General features: G+C 44.7%; 1 protein-coding gene across 5 annotated transcripts in view; it reads left to right on the top strand.

Moving 5' to 3' along the window:
* Positions 1 to 361: 361 nt before the first annotated feature.
* The window catches only part of LOC148020185 (phosphatidate phosphatase PAH2-like), a 63256-nt gene continuing 38248 nt past the window's right edge, over positions 362 to 25369 (top strand). For 2 of the 5 annotated variants that reach the window (XR_015694934.1, XR_015694935.1), the window contains exons 1-2: positions 362 to 2971; positions 3084 to 3157. Coding sequence is in view for 2 of the 5 variants with exons in the window: in XM_087700492.1 (XP_087556618.1) it covers positions 905 to 2971; positions 3084 to 3157 (2141 nt within the window). In the remaining 3 variants the exon portion in view is untranslated. The remainder of the gene's footprint in view (positions 2972 to 3083; positions 3158 to 25369) is intronic. The other 3 variants (XR_015694936.1, XM_087700492.1, XM_087700491.1) reach the window with 2 other exon arrangements.

The following is a 25369-nucleotide window of genomic DNA, read 5'->3' as shown; positions in this document are numbered from 1 at the left end:
TACAGAAGTTTGATGCGATAAGAGAGTGATCAATGCCTTTAGTCCATGGAGATAGTGGTGGACGAGATTTCACTTCGAGGGACAGAGTCCAAGCAAATCATCTGATGCCATATCTGCTCTATGCCCATTCCCACCTTAGTAGTCCGTGTGCGGGTGTAACACCCCTTAGATAGGGGATTCGGATACCATTTGATGGATTCGGAATCCGGATACTTGTTAAATTAATGACGTCCACAGTCGACCTATCAGCGCCACATCGGATTACGTGTACTTTATGGAAGGGGGATGACTCGGCCCTCCACGTGGGAGACGGCTTCGAAGAGGCACAGACGGAGGCAAGACGTGGCGGGTTGACGTAGGACGAGACAGAGCGAGAGGATCTACCTCTGAAATGCAAAACTAAATGCTCAGAATGTCCCTCCTTCATCACCGACGCAAAATGCATTATTTTCTTTGGCGAAGGATGCTAAAGCTAGGGACGCACGCGAAAGCAGCATCGTCGTCGGCGGCAGCAGAAGAAGAAGAAGAAGGAGCACAAGCAGAAGAAGGAGGAGGAGGAGGAAACGAATAACAACAACAGCAGCAACAGTCAGAAGCAGAAGAAAACGCGAAGAAGTGCAAGCAGAAGCGGAGAGGAATCACAACAACAATCAGAAGCAGAAGAAGAAAGAGAAGAAGAACACGCAGAAGAATCACAACAACAACAATAACAGCAACGATTAGAAGCAGAAGAAGAAAGAGAAGAAGAACAAGAAGAAGCAGAGACGAACAACAACAACAAGCAGAAGAAGCAAGAAAAGAAGAACAAGCAGACGCAGATGAAAAAGAGGACAATTTGAAACGACACAAAGCCGACGGCAAGGAAGAAGAGGACCACGAGGTCCGGCGAAGAAGCCGTGCAGGGATGCTTCGCAGCTACCTTGCTCAGGGCATGTATGGTGGCCCCTTCCAGTCCTTTGGCGGTGCTGTTGACATCATCGTTGTGCAGCAGGCTGATGGCTCCTTTAAGAGCTCCCCCTGGTGTGTGAAGTTTGGAGACTTGCAGAACGCCCTCCGCCGCAGTGAGAAGATTGTTGAGATCTTGGTTAACGATGTCCCCGCAACCTTCTACATGCGCGTCGACAACAAGGGCGAGGCCTACTTTGAGATGGAGTCCCTGGACGACCTTCTGGCATTGCCACCTCCTGCGTCAGTCTCTCCTCCACCATCTTTAGGTGATCATCCTGCAGAAGCATCAGCGCTGCACAACGAGCAGCTGACTGGTGCCTTAAGCTCCAATAATGGTGACCCCACAAATAGAGTTGCATCTCAGACAGCCGAACCGCAAGTGGCAGGGTCCACATTATCTGGGGTTGACCTTAGGAATCCTTCATCGCAAACTGATTCTACTCAGCTTGACCGAGGCACAAGGGTTCCTTTGGTGCCTTCCTCAGCTCAAACAGTGCCTGTAGAAAGACAACAGCAGACAATAGGGCCTCATCATACAGGACATGGTGCAAGCAAGAGAATGCCATCTGCGGCTTCCTCAGATACTGTAGCAAGAGAGCAGCAGCCTACGATTACATTCTCATTAAGAAATGATGTTGCACAGATTGATGTGGAGCAGGATGCTTCTCTCTCTAGAGCAGTCACACGTGATGAAATACAGGTTGGGGCTGTCAGGTTATCTTCATCAAGGACAGCTTCTAGTATGTCAGAGTCAGGTCTAGGGGAAGAAAGAGAACTTCAAGAAGGCCCTGGTCCCCAAATTGCAGCTATGCTAAAAGATGGCAGTACACCTGCCAACAACGTCTTAGTAGAAAGTGCATCAGACTTCCAGATGTTTGAAAACATATCACACATACAGGAGGCAATATCTAGGACTGTTTCTTGGCATAACCAAGATTCAGGATTGCCAGAGAAAACTGTTTTACTTGATTTGAAAATCATCGATGATAAAGAGGAATCACAGGGTGGAGAAAGGACTTCAGGCAACTCAGAAATGGAAGGAGCAGATTTGCCCATAAATGGATCAAGTGATGCAACTATATGCACTGCTTCCACAGAAGCACAGGAATCACTGAGTGAAGGTTTACAGATGATGTCTGCAAGCTCTTCAGTTACTGTTAGCTATTCCAGCTCACTAGTGGCAAAGAGCATGGTAATTGCCAGCGTAGTAAGTACGGAGGAAAGATTGCAGGAGGAGAACAATAAACTGTCAGGCATAGTAGTAAATGAAAGTGAAAAGTTGATGACAGGAGACGATAGTTACCTAACTATAGCTAATGTACAAAGAATGCAGCATATACTAGAAGCACCAAAGGGGTCCTTTACACACTCAGGTCCAGAAGAGTCCAGCATGGGAAGGATTGGTGTGATTTTGGATGCAGAAGCGATGAATGGACCAGGGTTCTCTGATCCGAAGGTTGTAGAGGATGAGGAAGGTAAAAGTGTGGTGCATATTGGTGATAATTCAGGCACTGGTATGAAATGTGCAATCAACAAGGAACTTGCTGTTAGTGAGTCAGCAAGTCTGCTTGGCGCTATCTCTCATCAAGGCATGAATGAGCCTGCCATTGCTGTTCCTGGGGAGATCAACCAGGAGGATGACAGTACCGATGTGTCACAGAAATCCGAAACAAAAAATGAAGGGGTTTCTGTAGCAGCGGGTTCACAGGCTGCAGATACTCAAGCTGTTGCTGTGGTTCCTTCTCCATCTTGGTGGAGCTTGTGGCCTCTTTCATTCAGGAAATCTAGGAATGAAAGGGCTTCTTTACCTTCAAAAGAGGAGGCATTACTGGTGGCGACCAATATAGCTACTCAAAGTCATATCACTGAAGAGCTTCTACGGAAAAATGGTTATGCAAGGTGGACACCAAAACCAAAAATGCGTACTTATGTTCCAACATCTGAGCAAATTGCATCATTGAACCTTAAAGATGGTCCAAACAAAGTCACTTTCACTTTCTCTAGAGTTCTGGGAAACACACAGGTTTGCAATGCTCTTGCTTCTTTCCTTGTGTGATTCTGTTTGCGTCTGGTTGCTAAGTCCTCTCTTATCCTGACAGAAATAGACTGGTCTCTCATTTCTCTATAATCTACAGGTGGATGCTCGAATCTATTTGTGGAAATGGAATACGAGGATTGTAATTTCCGATGTGGATGGAACAATCACAAAGTAATTGTTAGTAAGATTTGTCATTGCCAAGTTCAAGTCATGCAGTTGTGCCAAGTATTCTCAATGTAGCTGCTAGCTAGTGACTTGCTCTTTTGTAGCACTGCATTGCCCTGCATCATATTGGCTTTGTTATGCGACTCCAGTGTTTCTGTTAAGTCTTCAGGTAAATGCATATTTTATTGTGTTGTTAGTACGATGGTAGTGGCTAGTAGTGTCAATGAGATGTCATCATTGCAGTGGCTGGCTAGTATGAGCTACACTTTTTGGGAATTTGGCCAGCTGTATACTACTTGATCTTTCTACCAGCATCTTTTTCTCTTTCTGTCTGGCTGTGTGGTATGTCCTGTGTGTTTACAGGTGATTGGATGCTGAATTTCATTATTGATTTGCCAATACCAACAGTGACCAATTCTAACAGCCATCACCTGTCAAGAAGACACTGACTTGTCTGTGTGTTTGTGATTTGTGACTTGTGTTGACTGTGCACAACGCTGATTGCTCATTGCTTCTTCTGTCCGTAAGAAAGGTCCATTTGTATCATTTGTAAGCCCAGTTAAAACTATTTCAGGTCCTTCATTTCCATATCCAGCTTGTGAGCCGTTGGCACTTCGGGTTGGGTTACTCCCCGACCTTAGCACTTCCCTTTTCAGCCGTCTTTGGGGTTGATGTTTCTGCCTCAGCGTCAGTGACTTTCTTTCCAGCAGGTAGCGTCGTAGCACTCTCAGTTTTGAGCGTGACTTTAGCTTTGGGTCTCTTCCTCCTTCGCCTATGGCTCTTCTTTCCTATGGAGGCTGCGTCAAGATTGCTAGGACCTAGCAGTGAGATGCTGGCCTGCTTTGTTTGTACACAAGTCATGACATACAATGGGATAGGTGTAGCCTCCCCATTGGGATTCTTGACACCAAACAGTCCCAATGGGACACGGATGGCACGCTAGCCAAACTCGAGGATGGTTTTCGCTTTGGACAGTCAATGAAGAGATGAGGGCATACTTTGCGAGTTCATTTCAGTTCTGAGTAGGCGTCATATTTATGGCTGGCCAACTTGCATTAATGACCTCATTAAATGCTGGCCAACCTGTTTATTGTTTTGTTTATTTCAGCCTATATACATGTCAGAGTGCAGCGATGCGGAAGCGTAGGAGAAAGATTGAGAGAGAGTGAACAGAGAGAGGAGAGAGAGAGAGAGAAAGAGAGAGAGAGAAAAAAAAAAGAGAGAGAAAAGGAGACGGTGGAAACGTAGAAAATCTGCGGTGTAGTATGCTGTATAAGAGTGCAGAAATACACAAGGGGGGCAGAGGAAATATCTGCGTATGTCTCCGACTTGATGATCTCAATCTCCGTCAGCTCGAGCACAGTCTGTCTCAGCCAACAGATCTCAAGATCAGAATCTGAATAATGAATGCTGAAGTGTGCCACAAAACCGGCTATAAATAGCCAAAAAATAGAAAATAATTGTAGAAGGTCGGTTGCATTAAATGCAGCCGACTGCAGTAAATACTGCCCGACTGCTGCAACCTGTCTGACTGCAAGTGCTGACGTGGCACTGATGTCCGCACTATCTAGGAAATGACTGGCTAACACCCCCTCTCAGATCCTGGACGGGTGAAAAGACTGAGGGATTTGGAATGCTGCCGAAGAAGAGCCTGGGGAAGCATCTTCGTGAACAAATCTGCAAGATTATCCTCGATCTCGTAGTACTCCACATCAATGGTCCCATCTAGAAGCTTCTCCCGAATGAAGTGATACTGGATCTCAATGTGCTTCGTCCGGCATGGAATACTGGATTCCGTACCAAGGCAAGGCAACTCTCATTGTTGCACCGCAGAAGAGTAGGATGAGTCTGGGGGCAACCAAACTCCTCCAACAATCTCTGAAGCCACACAACCTCACATGTGGTGGAAGATGCAGTTCGATACTCCACCTCAGTAGAAGAAAGGGCTATCGTGGGCTGCTTCTTGCTACTCCAAGAGATAACATCTGTACCCAAGATAAAACATTAGCCTGTAGTAGACCGTCGGTGGTCCACATCTCCAGCCCAATCTGAGTCACTCCAACCTGTAAGAACCAGATCGGAAGCATTTGTATCTGCGGGATAAGAAATCCCTAAGTCAGAGGTTCCTCTCAAATACTGAAGAATTCTCAGGGCAGCTTGCCAATGCACTTGTTTGGGTTCCATCATGAACCCTGTCAAAAGACCCACAGCAAAACAAAGATCAACACGAGTGTTGAGATGCCAAATCAAGGATCCAATCAATTGACGGTAGCGTGAAGCATCCATCACGGGAGAATCTGAGTGTGAAGTGGCCTTCCAATTCGGATCCATAGGAGTAGTCATGGGCCGACAAGTCTCCATCTCAAAAGTCACCAAGAGCTCTTGAATGTACCTCTGTTGAGAGATGAAAATCCCCCTCTGAGACTGATAAATCTCGTGACCCAAGAAGAAATGAAGAAGCCCCAAATCCGTCATCTCGAATGCCTGATGTAAAGTTGTCTTGGTCTCTCGGACCTTCTGTGCATGATTCCCTGTTAAAATCAAATCATCAACATATAACACGAACATCACACGACCAACCTCGGAAGTGTGCACATAAAGCTGCGAATCGGCCTTGGAGCGTCGATATCCCAACTTTGACTGAAGAAACGAGTCAATCTTCTCGTTCCATGCACGCGGAGCCTGCTTGAGGCCATACAAGGCCTTCTTCAACTTGTAAACTTTCCCATCCGAGGATCCAAAGCCAGGAGGCTGCTCAACATAGATCTCCTCCTGCAAGTCATCATTCAGAAAGGCCGACTTCACATCCAACTGATAAACATGCCATCTCCTATGGCCAACCAAGGCAAGAACAGCTCGAATAGTCGCCATACGAGCAGTGGGGGCAAAAGTATCATGGAAATCAGTGCCTGGGCGCTGAGCAAACCTTTATCAACAAGGCGAGCCTTGTGCTTGTCCAAAGAACCATCGCTAAGGTACTTAGTCTTGAAGACCCACTTGACACCAATCACCTTCTTGTGAGAGGGATGAGGCACAAGAGACCAAGTGCCATTCCTCTCAATAGCCTCCAACTCGGCTTCCATGGTCTTCCGCCAATGATCAGACTGCAAAGCATCCTTCACTGAAGTGGGCTCTCGATCCTGCATAACATGGGTCAGTAAACAATAGCTGGAGCAAACAAGCTCCGAAGAATGTGGCTGGTTCCTCCGTGACCTCCGCGGTCCATCCTGTGGTGCCCACTCCTCAGGGACCCCCTTGATCCCTGCTGTTTTTTTGTTATTAGGGCCAATGGCCAAATCCGCTCGGAAAAAACTAATTTTGTAGAGGGAGGGTGTCACGGGCCCAACGAGGAGGAGGACGAACCTCTCCCCGTCGCTCTCCATTTGCTGAAGACTCAGGAACCTCCATTGGCGGAAGCTCCTCGGGGATGGCCGGTGGAAGAGAAGACTCTGAATCCAAAGAAGAATCTCCATCAAGAGGCTCTGGCTCCAAAGAAACTGTCTCGGGAGCCCAACTCTCCCTTGGATCTCCAAGGACGGGGTGCTCCTCACCCCCCTTTGTGGCCGGTACTTCCACGAACTGCACATCTCGGCTCGTGTAGACATCCCGCTTAACGGGATCAAACGAACGATAACCTTGGGATTGGGAGCTATAGCCAACAAAAACTTGTCATCGAGAAGCGTCTCGAACTTATCACGCTGCGTCTTCGGAATGTGCATATAAGCGTCACACCCAAAGATCCTGAAATAAGAGACATCAGGCTTAGCCCCGAAGTAAGCCTAAAAAGGTATCATCCTGTCAACGGCCGAAGTGGGAGATCGATTAAGGATGTGAACTGCGGTAGCCACTGCCTCGGCCCACAAAAACTAAGGTGTCTGTCGCGGTGCTCCATCATGGTGCGTGCCATCTCGATCACACTTTGGTTCTTCCGCTCCAAAATGCCATTCTCTTGGGGAGTGTTGGTGTTAGCAAACTCCTGGTGAATGCCCCTATCTGCACAAAAACGAGCAAACTCATTAGACATAAATTCACCTCCCTTCTCTGAACGCAAGGTCTTCATTCACCGGTCAGAATGGTTCTCCTAAAAAAGAAGCCAATCCTTGAAATGAGTGAAAGCCTCCGACTTCAAAGTCAAGAAATAGGCCCAAGTCATCCTACTGTAGTCATCTACGATCAACATGAAGTACAAGCTCCCCTTTAGGGATTCGGTCCTTATCGGGCCACAAAGATCCGTAGATACAAGCTCCATGGGTGAAGTAGACCGCCTATTAGCTTTGTTAGGAATCGCATCCCGATGTAGTTTCCCAGGAATGCAAGAGACACATGGCTGATGGCTCACTACTATGTCCGGCAAGCCTCAGACAAAGGACCCTCGCGACGCCTTTCGAAGGTACTCGTAGTTTAGGTGGCCAAACCGAGCATGCCATAGCTCAGACTGTGTCTGAGAAGTAAGAAGAAGAGAAATAAGAGCTGAAGAAGACTTCAATTTGTAGACTCCATTCTCCTCATACCCTGCAGAGAGAACCTTCCTCGATCCACGATCAAGGACTCGAACAGTATCACTATCAAACTCCACCAAGAGACAAAGAGCACAAATCTTATGAACAAAAAGTAAATGATACCCCAATCCTGGCACATGCAACACCTCAGAGGCATGGGTACCACCATGTCCATCTGGAATAAGCTGCATTTCACCCCGCGCAGCAATAGACACAGAAAAGCTGTCTCCAATGAGAATCTGTTCACACGAAGGCCGTAAATGGGCAACACCAACGGAAGAAGAAGTCATGTGCCGTGAGGCACCACTGTCCACAATCCACTCTCGAGCCTGGGGAGTTGTCATCGCAGCATCAGAAATTGTCGGTGTAGAGTTCTCAATGACTGCTAAGTGTAGAAAAGCAACTGATGAGGGTGCAGCCACCGCTCCAGAGTCCTTTGTGTCCTTCTTCTTGGTATCCTTATTGTCTTTGTCGGGGCAATCCTTCTTCCAGTGACCGGTCTTACCACAAATATGGCAAGTTGATTCCTTCTCCTTGTCCTTCTTGGATTTGTTGTCCTCCTTCTTCTTCTTCTTTTGGTCCTTCCCTCTCTTCTGAGAGGCTTGACCAACCAATGCCTTTGATTTGGAAGCATTTTGTCCCTTTAATTGTTCCTCCTGGTCCAAGACCATAGGAACCAACTCTTTCCACTGAAGAGTCGACTCTCGCCCTGAAGCAATAAGAGCGGAATAAAAAGTACCAAATCGTGGCGGCAACTGGGATAGTAAAGTGATCGCCATGTGTGACATTAATGTGACATTAAAAGTAATATTTAATGTTACATTAATGTCATAAGTGTGGAATGTGACATTAAAAGGGATATTTAATGTTACATTAAGGTAAATTTAGGGGAACATGCACGAGAATGACCGTCCGGGCTCTTGGGCGCCCGAACGGGGTTAAGGGGAGCCTAGAGAGTGAGGGAGTCCAGAAATAGTAGGACTCCAGCAAGTTGACGGCTGGCAAAGAGATAAGCTTGAGGGCCAGCACTTATCTAGGCGTGGCTGGGAGGTGAAGAACACTCGTGCTTCCATCAGTCTCAAGAAATCTGTTCTCGTAATCTAACATTGGTATCAGAGCCTATGTTTCTGATCATTAATCAAACAAGAATCCGTCAGGTCGACAGTTTTGGTCATATCGCGTGAGCAGTCGGAACCAGGAGCTGTGAAGACGTGACGTGATTCGTCACGAAAACAATCGCTGGGGTTGCTGGTCATTAAGACGTCGATAATAGTCAACGGGCCGTCAGTCAGAAAACGGGCCGTTAGTCAGAAGCGGGCCATCAGTCAGAAGCGCCCCGTCCCGTCGCGTCAAAAAACGGGCTCTCAAAGAAATTTTAAAAAAAATTGCAGCGCCACGTCATGTAAGTGACATCTAATATTGGTCTAACGTTACGGGGACCTGCGGCAGAAACGTTACGGGCAGAAACGGGCAGAAAAATAAAAAAAAAACGAAAGGAGCAGGGTCGCGAAGACCAACCAGACCAAGCGTGGAGCCGTCAGCATTCGCGAAGACCAACTAGATCAGAAGGGAGCCGCCAGTATCAGATTGCTGAGACGGATAGGACTGCGACTGCTGTGAGACAGGCAGAAAACTTCATACACAACTGAAACTACAGCCTTCATACATAACTGAAGCCACAGTCTGCCATTAAAAATCAGGGAAGTATTTTATCTTGTATGCAAATTTCTTATTCTTGCTTTCCAATTTCAGTGTATTAATGGCAGAAAAAGGGAAAGAAAGGGTAACGGAAAGTTCTAGTTCCGGGGATCAACCTATGGTAGATCCCCATGAACCAGACATACAAGAAGAACAATGGGAAGAATTTTTTGCCACGAGAGAGCAATTTGATGATCTTTCTGCTCGTGTGCAAACTCAGGGGGTTCAAATGGAGTTTTTAACTCAAACACTTACTGAAATAAAATCTCAGCTAACTTTATTGTTGGAAAAAGATAAAAATAAGATAGAAATCTCAGATGTCCCATCTTCATCCAAAGATTTAGATGTGACCATTCGAGATTCTAAAGAACCCCAAACCTATCATAAATTGAGGGATAATCTGGTTTTAAAAGATATGAAACCACCTCAATTTTACGGGGAGGAAAAAGATAGGAATAAAGATACAATCTTTAATTTCCTCCAAAAATGGGAAGATTTACATAAATTAAAAAATACCCCACTACATCTCCAAGCACTGGAGGCCAGTTTAACTTTGGGGCCCAAAGCATATAAGTGGTGGCGAACTTTAAAGGAGGCGAATAAAATACCTGAAACTTGGGCTCAATTTGAATCCGTCTTTTTAAAAGAATTTCTTCCTGAAAATGAAATGGAAAGAAATTGGGAAGATTGGGATTATGTCAGACAAAAGGGACGACCCCTACTGGCATATCTGGAGGAATATCGTGAGATAATCCTCAAACTAGAAGGAATTGATGAATTCCAAAAAACAAGAGGATTCATTAGGGGATTGGATAAAGCCTGTAAAAAGGAAGTAAAACGGAGTTTACCGAAGACGCTTGAAGAGGCAATTAAATTTGCATTAATTTATGAAGATAGTACGCGTCCAGGTACACTCACCAGTCTCACTGATATGGAGCCCAAGTCTAAGGAATTAGAAACCTCAAAATTTGTGGGCAAATTTAAAAGAAAAATGCCATTTTTCAAAGGTAAAAAACAACCTTTTGAAAAGAAACCATATATGAGGCCAAAGCTAAGTCCTGATGACTTTGATAAGGCCAAAAAACAAAAATTGTGTTTTAATTGCCTATCCCCTAACCATGCTGCTTGGAATTGCCCTCAAAAGAAAAAGGGGGAAGACAAAGAAAAGGACAAGGGCAAGGGAAAAGAAAAACAAATCCATGTAGTGCAGACCTTAGAATTAAAGGGTCATGAAAAGTATGAATCTTTAAAGGTCTTGCACATGGATGTACAACATAAGTGTTGTATGTCAACTTCTTTGTGGCAGCCTACTTTTGGGCCACATGATTTACTTAGAGTACATGGATTGATAGCTGGAAAACGGGTTAGAGTCATGATTGATGACTCTGCCACACATAATTTTATAAATTATGCACTTGTCAAAAAATTGAAACTTCCCCAACAAAACAGCGAGTATCAATACGTTGTGCGTATGATGCAAGGCCAAGACAATAAAATATGGGATACAATGGTATCCAATTTGGAAATCGAGATTCAAGGATATAAAGATAAGCTTGATTTCCAAATAATGAACATGGAAAGAGCTGATATTGCTCTAGGGAGGGAGTGGCTATGGGGATTGGAACCATCCTTAAAACGTAGCTATCACCATAATACAGTGGAATTTGAAAGGGATGGTAAGACTTTTGTCATTCAAGGTGAACATGAAGTATCTGATAATCCTTTGCTGTGTTCTACTGAAGTTCAGAAGCTGATAAAGAAAGAAGTTTGTGAGGTATATATGTTATGGTCTCTTCCTGTATAGAATACTTTTACTTTTTGTAATATAAAGCAACAATTTTCTTATGTTTGCGAATTGAATGTAAATAATGAATTGAACAGTTTGTTAGATGATTTTAAAGATGTGTTTCCTTCTGATTTACCTAGTGGCCTTCCACCTGATAGGGGTGAAATAAATCACCCAATTGATATAAATAAGGATACACACCCAATTTCAAAACCACCATATAGGTTAAGTGAAACACAGCATCAAGAAGTTGAGAGACAAATTAAGGATTACCTGGATAAAGGGTTTATTCAACCCAGTAATTCACCTTGGGCTTCACCAATTTTATTGGTAAAGAAAAAAGATGGTTCTATGCGACTTTGTGTTGACTATAGAGCACTTAACAAAATAACGGTGAAGAATAAATTTCCTATGCCCAGAATGGAAGATCTTTTTGATCAATTGCAAGGGGCAAAATTCTTCACAAAGATAGACTTAAGATCAGGTTATCACCAAATAAGAATTAAGGCACAAGATGTTTCCAAAACGGCATTTCGTACTAGATACGGGCATTATGATTTTTTGGTGATGCCTTTTGGCCTCACTAATGCACCAGCTACCTTTATGAAGCTGATGAATAGTGTTTTACGGCCCTATCTAGGACATTTTGTAGTAGTCTTTTTGGATGATATCTTGATCTTTAGTAAATCAAGAGAAGAACATTTGGAACACTTACAATTAGTATTCCAACTGTTAAGAACACATTCCCTTTATGCGAAGAAAACTAAATGTGAATTCTTTGCACAAGAGGTTAAATATCTAGGGCATATAATCTCGAAAGAGAGAATCAACATGGATCCAGAAAAAGTAAGGGCAATTATTGAATGGCCACCTCCACGGAACCTGGAAGAGCTGCAGATCTTCCTAGGTTTATCTGGATTTTATCGTAGATTCATTTGAGATTATGCCAAAATAGCCGTTCCAATGACAGACCAACTTAAAGGGAAAGGGAAAAGTTTTAATTGGGGAACAGACCAAAATGAAAGTTTTCAAAAACTTAAGGTAGCTATTGCTACAGCTCTAGTATTATTAATAGTGGATCCCAATAAACCATTTGTGGTTGAAGTTGATGCCAGTGACAAGGCAATAGGCGCGATCTTATTACAAGAAGGTCGACCAGTTGCTTTTGAAAGCAAGAAATTAGATCGTGCAAAACAGAATTATTCTGTTTATGAGAGGGAGCTGTATGCAATAGTACATGCAATGAAGAAATGGAGGCACTATTTGTATGGTGCCAAACTTTTGATTTTATCGGATCATGAAAGCATTAAGTGGCTTAATGATCAACCAGATTTACATGGGCGTAAAGCCAGATGGGCCGAACTCCTCCAAGAGTTCGACTATGAAATAAGATATAGAAAAGGAAAGTATAATATAGTAGCTGATGCACTCAGCAGAATGCCCATCATTAATGAATTGAGTTTTACTCAGTTCACTTCCAACTTGCTTGAATCTTTAAAAGGGAAATGTCAGGTTGATCCGGCATATTCCAACATATGGGAAGCAATAAAAAATGGGGATCCAAATGAAAGTGCTTCTACTAAGGAAGGAATATCTGAGGATGTTCAACTAGGAAATGGAGCATCAGGGGTTGCTCAAACTGGATTCAAGTGGAAGAATTTTACCATTGATAATGGTTATTTACTCTACAAGGGTAGGGTATGTGTCCCGAAAGATATAGAAATAAGGCGCCAGATACTCTTTGAGTATCACGATACCCCTAGTGCGGGACATCCAGGAGTTAATAAGACTTATAGTCTTATTAAAAGGCAGTTCTATTGGCCTGGAATGAATAAGGACGTCCTTGACTATGTGGTCAAATGTAATAAATGCCAGGTTAATAAAGCTGAAAAATTAAAAATGGGAGGACTTCTCCATCCATTAGAAATTCCTTCGGGAAAATGGGAGAGTATCTCCATGGATTTTATTGTTGCTTTACCTAGAACACAGAGGGGGCACGACTCTGTGTGGGTAATTGTGGATAGGTTAACCAAAATGGCTAGGTTTATTCCAACTTCAACTGATGTTAAAACACCAGAATTGGCTAGATTGTTCGTAGAGAACATATACCGATTGTATGGCCTTCCGGCAAATATAATTTCTGATCGGGATAGAAAATTTGATAGTCATTTTTGGCGTGCGGTATTTAGGAAATTGGATACTAAACTTAGCATGAGTACGGCGGATCATCCGCAAACAGATGGGCAAACTGAAAGGGTTAACCAAATTCTTGAAGATATGCTTAGGGCATATGTAAGCAAAAGGCAAACTAATTGGGAAGAGTATTTACCGATAGCAGAGTTTGCATATAACAGTGCCAAACACTCTTCCACTGGATATAGTCCATTTATGTTGATGTATGGGTTTCAACCCAGAGCTCCTTTTGCAGTAGGACTGCATAAGGAAAAGGTTCAGGCAGCTAAAGACTTTTTGGAGGATATGAATAATATGCTAAAATTTGCTCAAGAAAATATTAAAAAGGCTCAAAGTCGAGCTAGAGCATATGCAGATCCTCATCGAAGAGACATCTTCTTTGAAGAAGGAGAATTGGTCTATCTTAAGGTGCCTGAACAAACTAAAACTATGAAAAAGGGACATTGTCCAAAGCTTTCACCAAGGTATTGTGGTCCTTTCGTAATACTTAAAAGGGTGGGAGAATTGGCTTACAAGCTCCAACTACCTGCTGGTAGTAAAATACATCCAGTTTTTCATGTAAGCAAACTAAGAAAGAAGCTGGGTGATTTGGATAATCTAATCTTAAATGATGATATTGAGGAGTTATTCTATGACCAATCTAATCCACATGAACCAGAAAAAATATTAAATGTTCGTAATAGACGAACGAGGAATACTATTTATCAAGAATGTTTGGTTAAGTGGAAAGATTGTTCAGAGGAAAGCTCAACATGGGAGCGAGTAAGTACTTTAAAGAAAAGGTTTCCCGATTTACAATTAGACCTTCCAAATATCGTTTTCGAGGACGAAACCGATTCTTAAGGGGAAGGAAATGTGACATTAATGTGACATTAAAAGTAATATTTAATGTTACATTAATGTCATAAGTGTGGAATGTGACATTAAAAGGGATATTTAATGTTACATTAAGGTAAATTTAGGGGAACATGCACGAGAATGACCGTCCGGGCTCTTGGGCGCCCGAACGGGGTTAAGGGGAGCCTAGAGAGTGAGGGAGTCCAGAAATAGTAGGACTCCAGCAAGTTGACGGCTGGCAAAGAGATAAGCTTGAGGGCCAGCACTTATCTAGGCATGGCTGGGAGGTGAAGAACACTCGTGCTTCCATCAGTCTCAAGAAATCTGTTCTCGTAATCTAACACCATGTCTTCAGAGGAAATAGGCTTCTCCGCATTTTGAACCCACATGTGAAGCTGCCGAAGCTTGTTGATGTGTTCCCGAAGCAAAGAAGACATATTCACGGACAAAGTCCGCATCTGTACCTCCAAAGAAACCCTCTTCATCAGGGTCATCCGATTGTACATCTGGTCAAGCTCCAGTCGTATCTCACGAGCCACCGTCAAGTGCTCGATGTGAGCTATCATGGCTGTGGTGCAAGACAGAAATATAAAAGATCGAATCTTGGCATTCAGTTTGTTCCAATGAGACTGGGCCTTGGTCAACTCCGCATGAGCATTGGAAGAGAGTTTGGACTCATCCCTCATCGAGGGCCTGTTAATCTCCTCCATCACCAGTTCCGCCAAATCATAAGACTCTAAAATGGCCAACATCATCACCCGCCAGATGCGGTAATTGTCACCTCAAGCTTTTGATCTGATGGAAGAGCAGGCACCTTCCTGTCCATGATCGCCTGGAACTCCAAATCAGTCTCTGTAGATATGTTAACCTGCAATACCTGCACAAACGCAAAATCAGCCCCCTCTGACTGTGAAAATGCGGCCTTCTAGGATTGATTCCTCCGCTGCCCAAACCTTCTTCACCCGTCCGAGGCGATGAAAAAGTAAAATCTGCAATGGAAGGCCTGAAACGCAGCCTTCCTCCCCTTCGAACAGCAATAACATGCAGCAAATTCACTGATTAGACTCCTTTCCCGTACTCCCACGCTCACTTCAGCCCTGATCCGATGTGCAGCCCTCCCGCTTGGCCTTGAAACCTGGAAACGCAGCCTTGTGTCGCGCTGAAATCTCCTCTTCAGATAGGTACAGCCCTCAGTCAGTCCATCTTCACCGCTCTGATACCATGTTAGAGTACAACGATGCGGAAGCGTAGGACAAAGACTGAGAGAGAGTGAACACAGAGAGAAGAGAGAGAGAGAGAGAAAAGGAGACAGTGTAAACGTAGAAAATCTGCGGTGTAGTATGCTGTATAAGAGTGTAGAAATACACAAGGGGGCAGAGGAAATATTTGCGTATGTCTCCGACTTGATGATCTCGATCTCCGTTAGCCCGAGCACAATCTGTCTTAGCCAACAGATCTCAAGATCAGAATCTGAGTAATGAATGCTGAAGTGTGCCACAAAACCGGCTATAAATAGCCGAAAAATAGGAAATAATTGCAGAAGGCCGACTGCTGTAAATACTGTTCAACTGCAGCAACCTGTCCAACTGCAGGTGCTGATGTGGCACCTGCTGACGTGGCACTGATGTCCGCACTGTCCAAAAAATGACTGGCCTAACAATATAGGCTCTCTCTCCTCCATCTGACATTGATTATTGGGTCATGACAATGTCCCAAGAGGTGGCATCCCGTACCACCATCCCATTGTGCCCCAGTGTATGGATGCGTCGGCCAATGGGCAAAGAAAGAGTGGTTGTCACACAATAATGTGCACAATAGGGCCTTGAGTCTTATAAGACTTAGCTGCCCTAATCTTGAACTGCCCTTAGTGCATTCATGCTAAGTTGCTTTGGAGTTCATGACCACCATGATTAATGCTACTAGCGTCCATCTAGATGTCCAAGGATGTAATGCTTTCCTTCCTATCATTGATTGTTGTGCTTAGCAATGTCCTCAATGGTAGGCTGGAAACAGATGCCAAACTGTTGTAGATAGTAATGGTCAGCTTGGACCGTGATGTCCTCCGTATCCGGGGTGTGGCAGCAAGTTGAAAGACCTGAAATCTTTAAAAACGAGATTAAGGGAGAGTGGTGAGCTACATGTCAATTTATAGAAAGTTTGGGGCACCCAAATTAGGGTTTTTTTATGTCGGTCACAATAACTCTCTAGGATCACGTTTCTTTTTAAAATAAAAGATTTGGTTCATTAAGTAAGTATGTTTTGGGGCTGTTTAAGTCAATCTAATGCATTTTTAGCTCTATACCTCCTCTCAAGCCCAAAAAAGAGCCATGAGAAATAAGCCCTGAACATATAGTCTTTTACCCCAAGGTGTCCTACCCCAAAGCAACCAGGGTATCGGGCAAAGGTTGCACGTCGGCTGCTCAGAAGCCTACCAAGATTACAGAGGTGATGGTTATCTTACCAAGGAAGCCCAAGTGATTATCCTAGAGAGGCCAGAGCGTCGGACCAAGGGTGCGCGTCGATTGCCCAGGGGCCTACCAAGTCTTGCAAAGGTGGATGGAATCATCAATGAAATTTTTTTTTTGGAGAGGGTGGTTGGTTTGATTTTTCCAAAAGATTTAGCATTAAGTAAGGGTTTTGAATCAGCTTTTATCCTATTGAGTCAATGTGTCCTGAAGTATGGGAAAATAAGGATGGATAGCCCCACTATTGTTCAAGTGCGAGTAGGAGGGTTGCACATCAGAACAAGGCTGAAACGAGCATGGGCGTGCGAGAAAGGAGAAGATTTGCTGAAGTTGATACTGGTTTTTGCTGTTAGAGAAGGAAGAAGGCTGCGTTTTGGGCCTTCAAGTGCAGAATTTAGCTTTTCATCGGCTCTGGCGGGTGGAGGAGGATTGGGACGAGTGAACAAGAGTCCTAGCAGGTTGTATTTCCACAGTCAGAGGGGGCTGCTTTTTGTGTTTTGTGCAAGCATTGTAGGTAAAACTTACTCTGTTAATCAGTCAGTCTATTTGGCTTCTACTTTTACTCCTGCTATGTCACATGCAAAGTTATGGCATGTTTGTATGGGACATGTGAATTATGGCAATCTGATGCTTATGCAACGTACTTAGATGTTGGACGGCTTACCTCTCTTGAATAGACCTCTTGAGCACATTTTTAAGAGAAGCATTTTGGGAAAAATGCATCAGTTTTCTTTCCCTGACCTCTGATGTCGAGACAAAGTTTTAGGCGATCCTGAACCGGAAGGTGCCCATCTTAGCGACTCTTCCATCAGATCAAAAGCTCGATGGCGAGAATTATCGCATCTGGGGGGTCATGATGCTTGCCATTCTAGAGTCATATGATTTGGCGGAGCTTGTTACGGAGGCTATTCATCATCCTTCTTTGCGAGATCTTCCAATGATAAGGTGGAGTTGGCAAAGGCTCAGGCCCATGGGGATAAACTGAATGCTCTCATTTGCTTGTTTTTATCTCTCATGTACTACAGCTGTTATCTCTCATATTGAGCATTTGACGGTGGCTCGGGAGATATGATTGGAGCTTGATTAGATGTATAATCGGATAACTGTCATGAAGCGAGTTCCCTTGGAAGTGTAGATGCGGACAATGAGTGCCAACAAGTCATCTTCTATGCGGGAGCACATCAACAAGTTGAGATAGCTTTAGATGCACATTCAAAACGCAAGGAAGGTGATCACTTCTGAAGACATGGCGATAACTCTTCTTTCACAATTACGGCCCCGCTTCAGTGGTTTTTATTTTGCCTTGATTGCTTTAGGGCGGTTTGAGATCTTTGGTGGGAAGAGTTAGTTCCTACAGTCTTGGTCCAAAAGAAGCAACTGAAAGGGACCAATCCTTCTAAATTTAAGGCCTTGGTTGGTCAATCCTCTTAGAAGAAGAGGAAGGACCAAAAGGAGGAGGAAAAATCCAAGAAGGACAAAGAAAAGGAGTCTACTTGTCACATCTATTACAAAATTGGTCATTGGAAGAAGGATTGCTCTGACAAGGAGAAGAAGGAGAAGGAGCAGAAGGAGAAATCTTCAAATGTTTACGGAGCAGTGGTGGCTGCTTCCTCATTAGCTACTTTTCTCCACTTGGAGGTGGTTGAGGATTCAACCTTGATGGCTTTTGATGTTGCATTGACGGCCCCGTATGTCAAAAGATGACGTACTAGCGAGATAGTAGGTTTTGTGGGGAGAAACGCGGAGTGAACTCAACAAACATGGAGAAGAGAAGAGAAGAGAAGAGAGAAGAAACTTTGATGAATGGAATGATGACGTTTTGAATCATGGAGTGAATGTGATACAAGGGAACAAGGGTGCCGTAGCACAAGGAAGGTGATGAAGATAGCCATGAACCACGAACCGCAATGTCCTCCTGAAGGGGTGTGAGGGCAGTGGAGAGGCTGGAGAGAAGAGGTGACGGACTGAATGAATCAGCCGTAAAGAATGAATGAGAGTGGCCTTTAAACAGGCATAGTCAGTCTAGGATGGGGCTCCTTTTTGGGGCTGCAAACCCTAAACACAAAACGCAAAAACGCAAACTGCGGGTGAAGACTGAAGGGTTTCTCAACACCCCCTCTTAGGCCCAAAAAGGGGAACAAGAGGAGTGAGGTGGAGATGCAATGCTACATGTTGAAGAATGCTCATGCAGCAGGTGCCACTTGGATAATGTTCCTCGTGGGGAAATTGTTCACTTGCCCAAGCGCCCTAGTACAAAGATGATGAAAACATGCAATGCATAGGAGGAATGTCGGACTTTGTGCGGTGCGGAGAACCATAAGGATATGCTCGTACTCGATCTCGGGAGGTGGCTCCATGCTGACCAAGTGACCAAGGCAAGAAGAGAAGAGGAGGAAGAAGATGTAGAGGATCCCTAAGATCCAAGATTTCCACCGGAAAGGGAACCTGCAGTAAAGAACGATAGACGGAGTGAATTGGAGAACCCGAAACTCAACCTTGGGAGAGAAGCCACTAGCTCCGTGCATCCGTGTTGGAAGGAATACAAAGGCCTTGTCACCAAGTCGCGACTAAACCTTCGTGGTCCCGATCTAGGTGGTACTTGAAGATCCTGGGTATCAGTAGAAGAGATGACTGGTCGAAGACAGCCACCCCAAGAAAGTAGAGGATGGGTGAAGAACTTCATGTGGAGTAGGTTCCCCCTCTGAGTTGGGAGGTGGAGGGGCCCCCACTGAAGTCGAAGAAGTAGATGCTCCCTCTGAGGGCAAATAAATAACATCCCTCTTTGAAGTAGATAGGGAATTCAAAAACTCATGGATCACGGACTCCGAAATGTCTGATGACGAAGGAAGTGTTGCTGGTCGTGCCGAAGAAGGTATCTAGGGTATTGAAGAGCTTGGAGAGGTAGCCTCTCGAAGCTAAGTAGTCGAGGATGGGGAAGGGTGGGGCTCAGAATGAGCAAGAGGTAGGCAACAGTTGTTGTCTCTCAGTGGAGCGGGTTGGGTAGCTGAAGAAGAGGAAGGAGTTGAGCAACCACGGTCTCTCGAAGGAGTGGACTGACGAGGAGACGGTATCAAACAATCACTGTCTCTCGATGGAGCGGACTGCAGATCTGTAGGTCGTAGAAGCCACTGTACCTGAAAATAAGTGGGAGAAGACTGCTACTGGCATTGCAACGATCTCCAGGAGGTCGTAGCGCCAATCGATCCTCCATGTGCCCGAAAGGACTTAGTGCGCATCGGATGCGTCTTATTGCCTTGAGCATAGTACTTTGGTAACTGATGTAGAACATTCTCGGTGGCCTAGAAAGGAGAGGTGGCACAAGGAGTGCTTGGTGGAAGACGCATATGCTCGGGGGGGGGGGGGCGTGGGGAGCAAAGGTTGAAATCGACAAGTATCGGTGGTGTGTCCAGTGATGCCACAGTAGGAGCACCCAATAGTCTGGTCATCTGTTGGTAAAGAAGCCATGGATACCAGTGTGCCTTGCTAAAGAAGGAAGAGGTCAGCCACGAACCATAAACTACAATGTCCGCCTCAAGGGGTGAAGGGTAGTGAAAGGGCTGGAAGGGAGCTGTGAGTGGGAGGAGGATGCCACCAGCAGTAAGAGGTTGCAACCAGTAGAAAAATGCAGGTGAGGAGAGAGAAATACTAAAAACGTATGCTGAAGGAGAGAGAAAGACTAAAAACGCAGGAAAACACAGTAGCAGCAGTCAATATGCTGAAATCAGCTCTGAACAGTGTGTGATAGGCTGGAAATAGGCGCTAGACTGTTGTAGACAGCAATGACCAGCTTGGACCGCGATGCCCTCCACGTCTGGGGTGTGGGCAGCAAAGCTGAAATACTTGAAATCTGCAAAAACGAGATTGTTTTCTGAATGGAGAGTGATCGGCAACAGTCGCTTTGCTGTACACAACTGCAAACTGCGGGTGGAAGGCTAGAAACAGGTGCTAGACTGTAGATGATAGCAAGGGACAGCTGAGACTGCGATGTCCTCCGTGAAAGGGGTGTGGGCAGCAAGTTGAAAACACCTGAAACCTGCAAAAACGAGATATTGATATAGTGGAAGAAGAAGAGAAGTGGACGCCGAACCTGCCACCTGTCTTTGCCTTCACCGGAGTGGAGGACCTTTGCCGCTGTTTGAGCATATCTAGCGCTGATACCATGTGAAAAGATGATGTACCAGCGAGACAGTAGGGTTTGCGGGGAGGAAGACGGAGTGCACTCAGCAAACATGGAGAAGAGAAGAGAGGAGAGAAGAAACTCTGATGAATGGAATGATGAAGTTCTGAATCATGGAGTGAATGTGATACAAGGGAACAAGGGTGCTGTAGCACAAGGAAGATGATGAAGACAACCACGAACCACGAACCACAATGTCCTCTTGAAGCGGTGTGAGGGCAGTGGAGAGGCTGGAGAGAAGAGGTGACGGATTGAATGAATCAGCCGTATACACAGATATTGTCTTTGCACTCGTGTATATTTCTGCATCCTTATACAGCATTCCTCACTGCAGATTTTCTGCATTTCACTTCTCTCTCTCTCTCTCTCCCTCCCTCTCTTCTCTCTCTGCTCACTCTTTGTCTTAGTCATTCGCTTTGGCATTGCTTCACTCTGACAAATCTCCCATCATTGGTGCACCACTTGAATAGGAGAAAGGAGTCCTAAAGGCTATGCCTAATGGAGAACCCCCCGGTGTGGTGTGTGGTGGAAACATAGGTGCACTTAATGGAGGCTGAAAGGAATATGTTGCGGAAGATGAGGGAGGGATGGGTGGGAGCCCAAATGGATTTGTGATGGGTGAAGATGTGGGAAACATCATTGGTTCCTTTTGTCCATTATGATGTTTCCTTTTGTCCATTAAATGCAACAAAATGAGATATACTTACTTCAGTATGACAATGAGAAACAAAATTATTTGAAGGAAAAGGAAGAGAAGGGATACTTACAAGTTCTTGCTTCTTTTCCTTACCTTGTTTGGAGTTTTCAAAGAAATATCTATCTTCCTCATTACTCCCAAACCAAAAGATGTTATGTATTACCCCTTCTTCAAGAAGATCTCTCGAACCATGAGGAATAGAATAATTAGATACCATAGAATCAGAAACGAGATTGTGCATACATGGCACTAGAGAAAAGAAGTAAGATAGAAGTGGTATATAATCCGTGCCAGTTTCCACTTTAAGTATGGCCAGTCCGAAGTGGAGATTTTGTCGTACTTGCATGGTCAATAGTTCTGTGCATTGAATCTAAAGGAGGAAACTCAGACTTACCTTCAATCTGTTTCGTTGAGCCCTATGCATAAGGATGAGATTGTCAGGGTTGAAATCTTGTACGGTCGATGGACTCAATGGTAGTCCAAAGTTTCTCCACCCATGCCAGATCTAGCAGGGGCAAGTTGGGAGGCCTACTCCTACTAGTTGCTTGACATGCTTGGCTGTGGAGTCTGGAGTGGTGTGTAATTGCTCAAAGTCATTTGAAACTTCTATTGTTCTTGCTTCTGCAAATGAGCTCTCTGATCAAGTCCAAGGTTTTTCAAAGAGAACTTGGCTCTGATACCATGTGACGAACACATGGCATCAGAACACAAACTGATAATATAGAACATAGTTAGGGTTTGGGTAACTCAAAAGACAATGAATACAAATGGTAATGAAACGAATGACTGCTGAATATACAATGCTTATGCAGCAAACACACTATGTAGAGAGTGAATAGTGTACTACAAACTCCTGTATCTGGAGGATTAGGGTAGGGATAATGAGATGGAGAGTGTGTCGTACTCCAAATGGATCCCAAAACGTAGCAAGGCAGCCTTTCTATGTCAAACATCGGCAAACGCAGCCAAGGAAGGCTCGACTTGATGCAGATGACAGTGCAGGAGAGAGAAAGACAAAATGCAAGTGAGGAGACTAGCAGTAGCAGTCAATAGGCTGAAATCACCTCCGAACAGTGTGTGGTAGACTGGAAACAGGTGCTAGGCTGTTGTAGACAACAATGGCCAGCTTGGATCGTGATGTCCTCCGCATCCGGGGTGTGGGCAGCAAGCTGAAAGACCTGAAATTTGCAAAAACGAGATTAAGGGAGATTGGTGGGCTGCATGCCTATTTATAGAGAGTTTGGGACACCCAAATTAGGGTTTTGCATGTGGGACATAATAACTCTCTAGGATCACGTTTCTTTTTAAAATAAAAGGTTTGCTTCATTAATATTGTATGTTTTGGGGGTGTTTAAGTCAAGCTAATACATTTTTAGCTCAACAAGGTCTATCAAGAATAGGCAAGGGCTGCAATAAACCCGTCATCTTTTGTCTATCATACTTGACTTTTTGGCATACTATGCATGTCCTGATAAACTATTCAATATCATGCCTCAAAGCTAGCCAATAAAAGAAGTGCTCAACTGTCTTAACTGTGGCATCGATACCTCTATGATTTGCATGAGGAGGAGCATGACTCTTAGTCATCACCTTGGCCCTTAAGTCCTTTGTGACACACAATCATCCATGTATCATTAGAAAGCCCTCTCAAAGTACAAAGTGATCATAGCTCTGGCGATTGCAAAGTTGATCATATACATTTCCAAAGTCCGCGTGATCTGCACCCGCTTGGTCACGGCTGACCTGCCCAGCCCGTGTCCAGGCCGTCACCTACTCACGGCTGACGTGTCCAACTCGTCGCTCCCTCGCCTGATGTTGCCTGCTGATGTTGACATGTAGTCAATCATAGATCTTGTCGCCTGCCTGTAGTCAGATACAACTCACGCTTGATTGTCTCAGCTCATGCCTGATCCGTCTAGTCAAGACTAACCTATCGACTATTGCCTACCTCAAGCCACGTGCACTCCTTTGCCGTAGCTTTGATACTAGTTTGTCAGCAGAGTGCACGAGGATCGAGACATGCAATGCTATGGTTCGCACAATGAATCGGTAGCATATTGATCCTTCATGGCATGCAACTCAGTGTGATAAACTATGCTGACAGTTGATAATTGAGGCTTACGAGACAGTGCATTAGCCACTACATTTTTTTGCCATCTATATACACAATTTGAAAGTGGAATATAGATAAGAAGTTTGCCCACCGCATATGCTTCTTAGATAACTCCATCTTGAGCTAAGAAGTGGCGCGAAGTCTAATGGTCTGTATGCACCGTGAAATCAACCCCTAAAAAGTAGTGTTTCCATGTAGAAAGTGCATAAATTATAGCCAAGAGCTCTTTCTTATATACCTGCAAATGCCTCTTTGCATCATGGAGAGCACAACTCTCATAAGCAATTGCATTGCCATCTTGCACTAAAACGGCCCCAATGCTGTTTCCACATGCATTACACTACACAACAAATGACTTCTTGAGATCCAAAGTCATTTTATCTTTTAATGCATTAAATGCTGAAATTTCCAATGTTGTCCATCTAAATGGCACATTCTTCTTCTACAAAGCATGCAATGGAGAAGCAATTTCAGCAAAGTTCTATACATATTTCCTGTAGTACAAACAAAGATCCATAAAATTGCAGATCTCATGAACATTTCGAAGATGTGGCCATGAAGAATGAATTGCCTTAACCATAGTAGGATTCATAGAAATGCCATCAGCCGACACAATGTGGCCCAAAAATTGAATCTCCTACAAAGCTATGCCAATCGACTCCCAATTGCCTACTAGTGCAGCTTTTTCCTTGCGACGCAGGAAAGCAAGGGCAGTGGATCCATGGGAATGTGTATATCCCTCAGAAACAGTTGTGCGCAACGAGAAGAGAAGTGGTGAAGGACGTGTGCCAGAAAATGAGGACCCTGAATCGGAAAGGAATCCCAATCATAGTTGGAGGTGATTGGAATTGCAAGCAAAGGATTTTAAGTCGGTATCTGGAAGCACATTTCCCCGAATTCTCTGTGCTGCACATTGCTGGTTCCGAGCTTACATACCATTCCAAGATGGGCCATGGAAAGTCGGATCTCGACTTCTATGTTGGGAATGATGCCGCAATCTCCAGACTCTCAATAGCACATGTCTTTAGAGCGACCGACATCTCTGACCACTAGCCCGTCACTTGTAAGATACAGGCAGTGGACGATATGGAACCAAGCCTAAACCCTCCTGCCCCACGTGTGCCTTGTATCGATGCGAGCAGGGTAGACGCGGCGGCGAGTGCTTTTTTGTCTAGCAATAGGTGGGTAGCATTGGCCGACCTCAATGAGGAGGTGGAGGGGGAGGACCCACTCCCAGATCGCTTGGCAAGAGCCTTCACGAAAACAGTGAAGGCTATTGCGCAAGAAAACGGAGTCATGACGGTTAGGCCAGCACCACCACCCAGGAATCGTTTTAGGCTCAACTCCAAGGCACGCCGTGCTATCAACTTGAAAAGAAAGGCTTGGAAGCGACTCAGGTCTCACCCTGAGACCTTCGAAGAGTACGTTGAGATTCAAAAACGAGCCGAACAAGCTTGTCGTGATAGGGAGAACCAGAGCTTCTCTCGCATAATTGCCAAAGGGAAGGGTCTGCAATGAGCCAGGTTGGCTTATAAGTGGTGGAAGCTCTAGAAAGGCATCGCAGGAGTTAGGAATCGGGGTGGGCAAAAGGCTCAACCACTTAAGGATGTTGCCGGAACTCTGTAGACGGAACCCCCTAAACTCATGAAGATATGGGAGAGCTACTACTCTAAGGTGTATGATGACCCTCTAGGAACAAGTAACAACGCCGACCATTGGAAGCAAATGGACACAGGCTTGCGCCTAAGAGCAC

Source organism: Lygodium microphyllum, chromosome 19 (genome assembly GCF_053477565.2).
Source record: "Lygodium microphyllum isolate KBCC chromosome 19, Lygodium_microphyllum_v1.1.10, whole genome shotgun sequence".
NCBI lineage: Eukaryota > Viridiplantae > Streptophyta > Polypodiopsida > Schizaeales > Lygodiaceae > Lygodium > Lygodium microphyllum.
The sequence above is the reverse complement of the archived record's forward strand: the minus strand, read 5'-3'. Positions and strand labels throughout refer to the sequence as shown.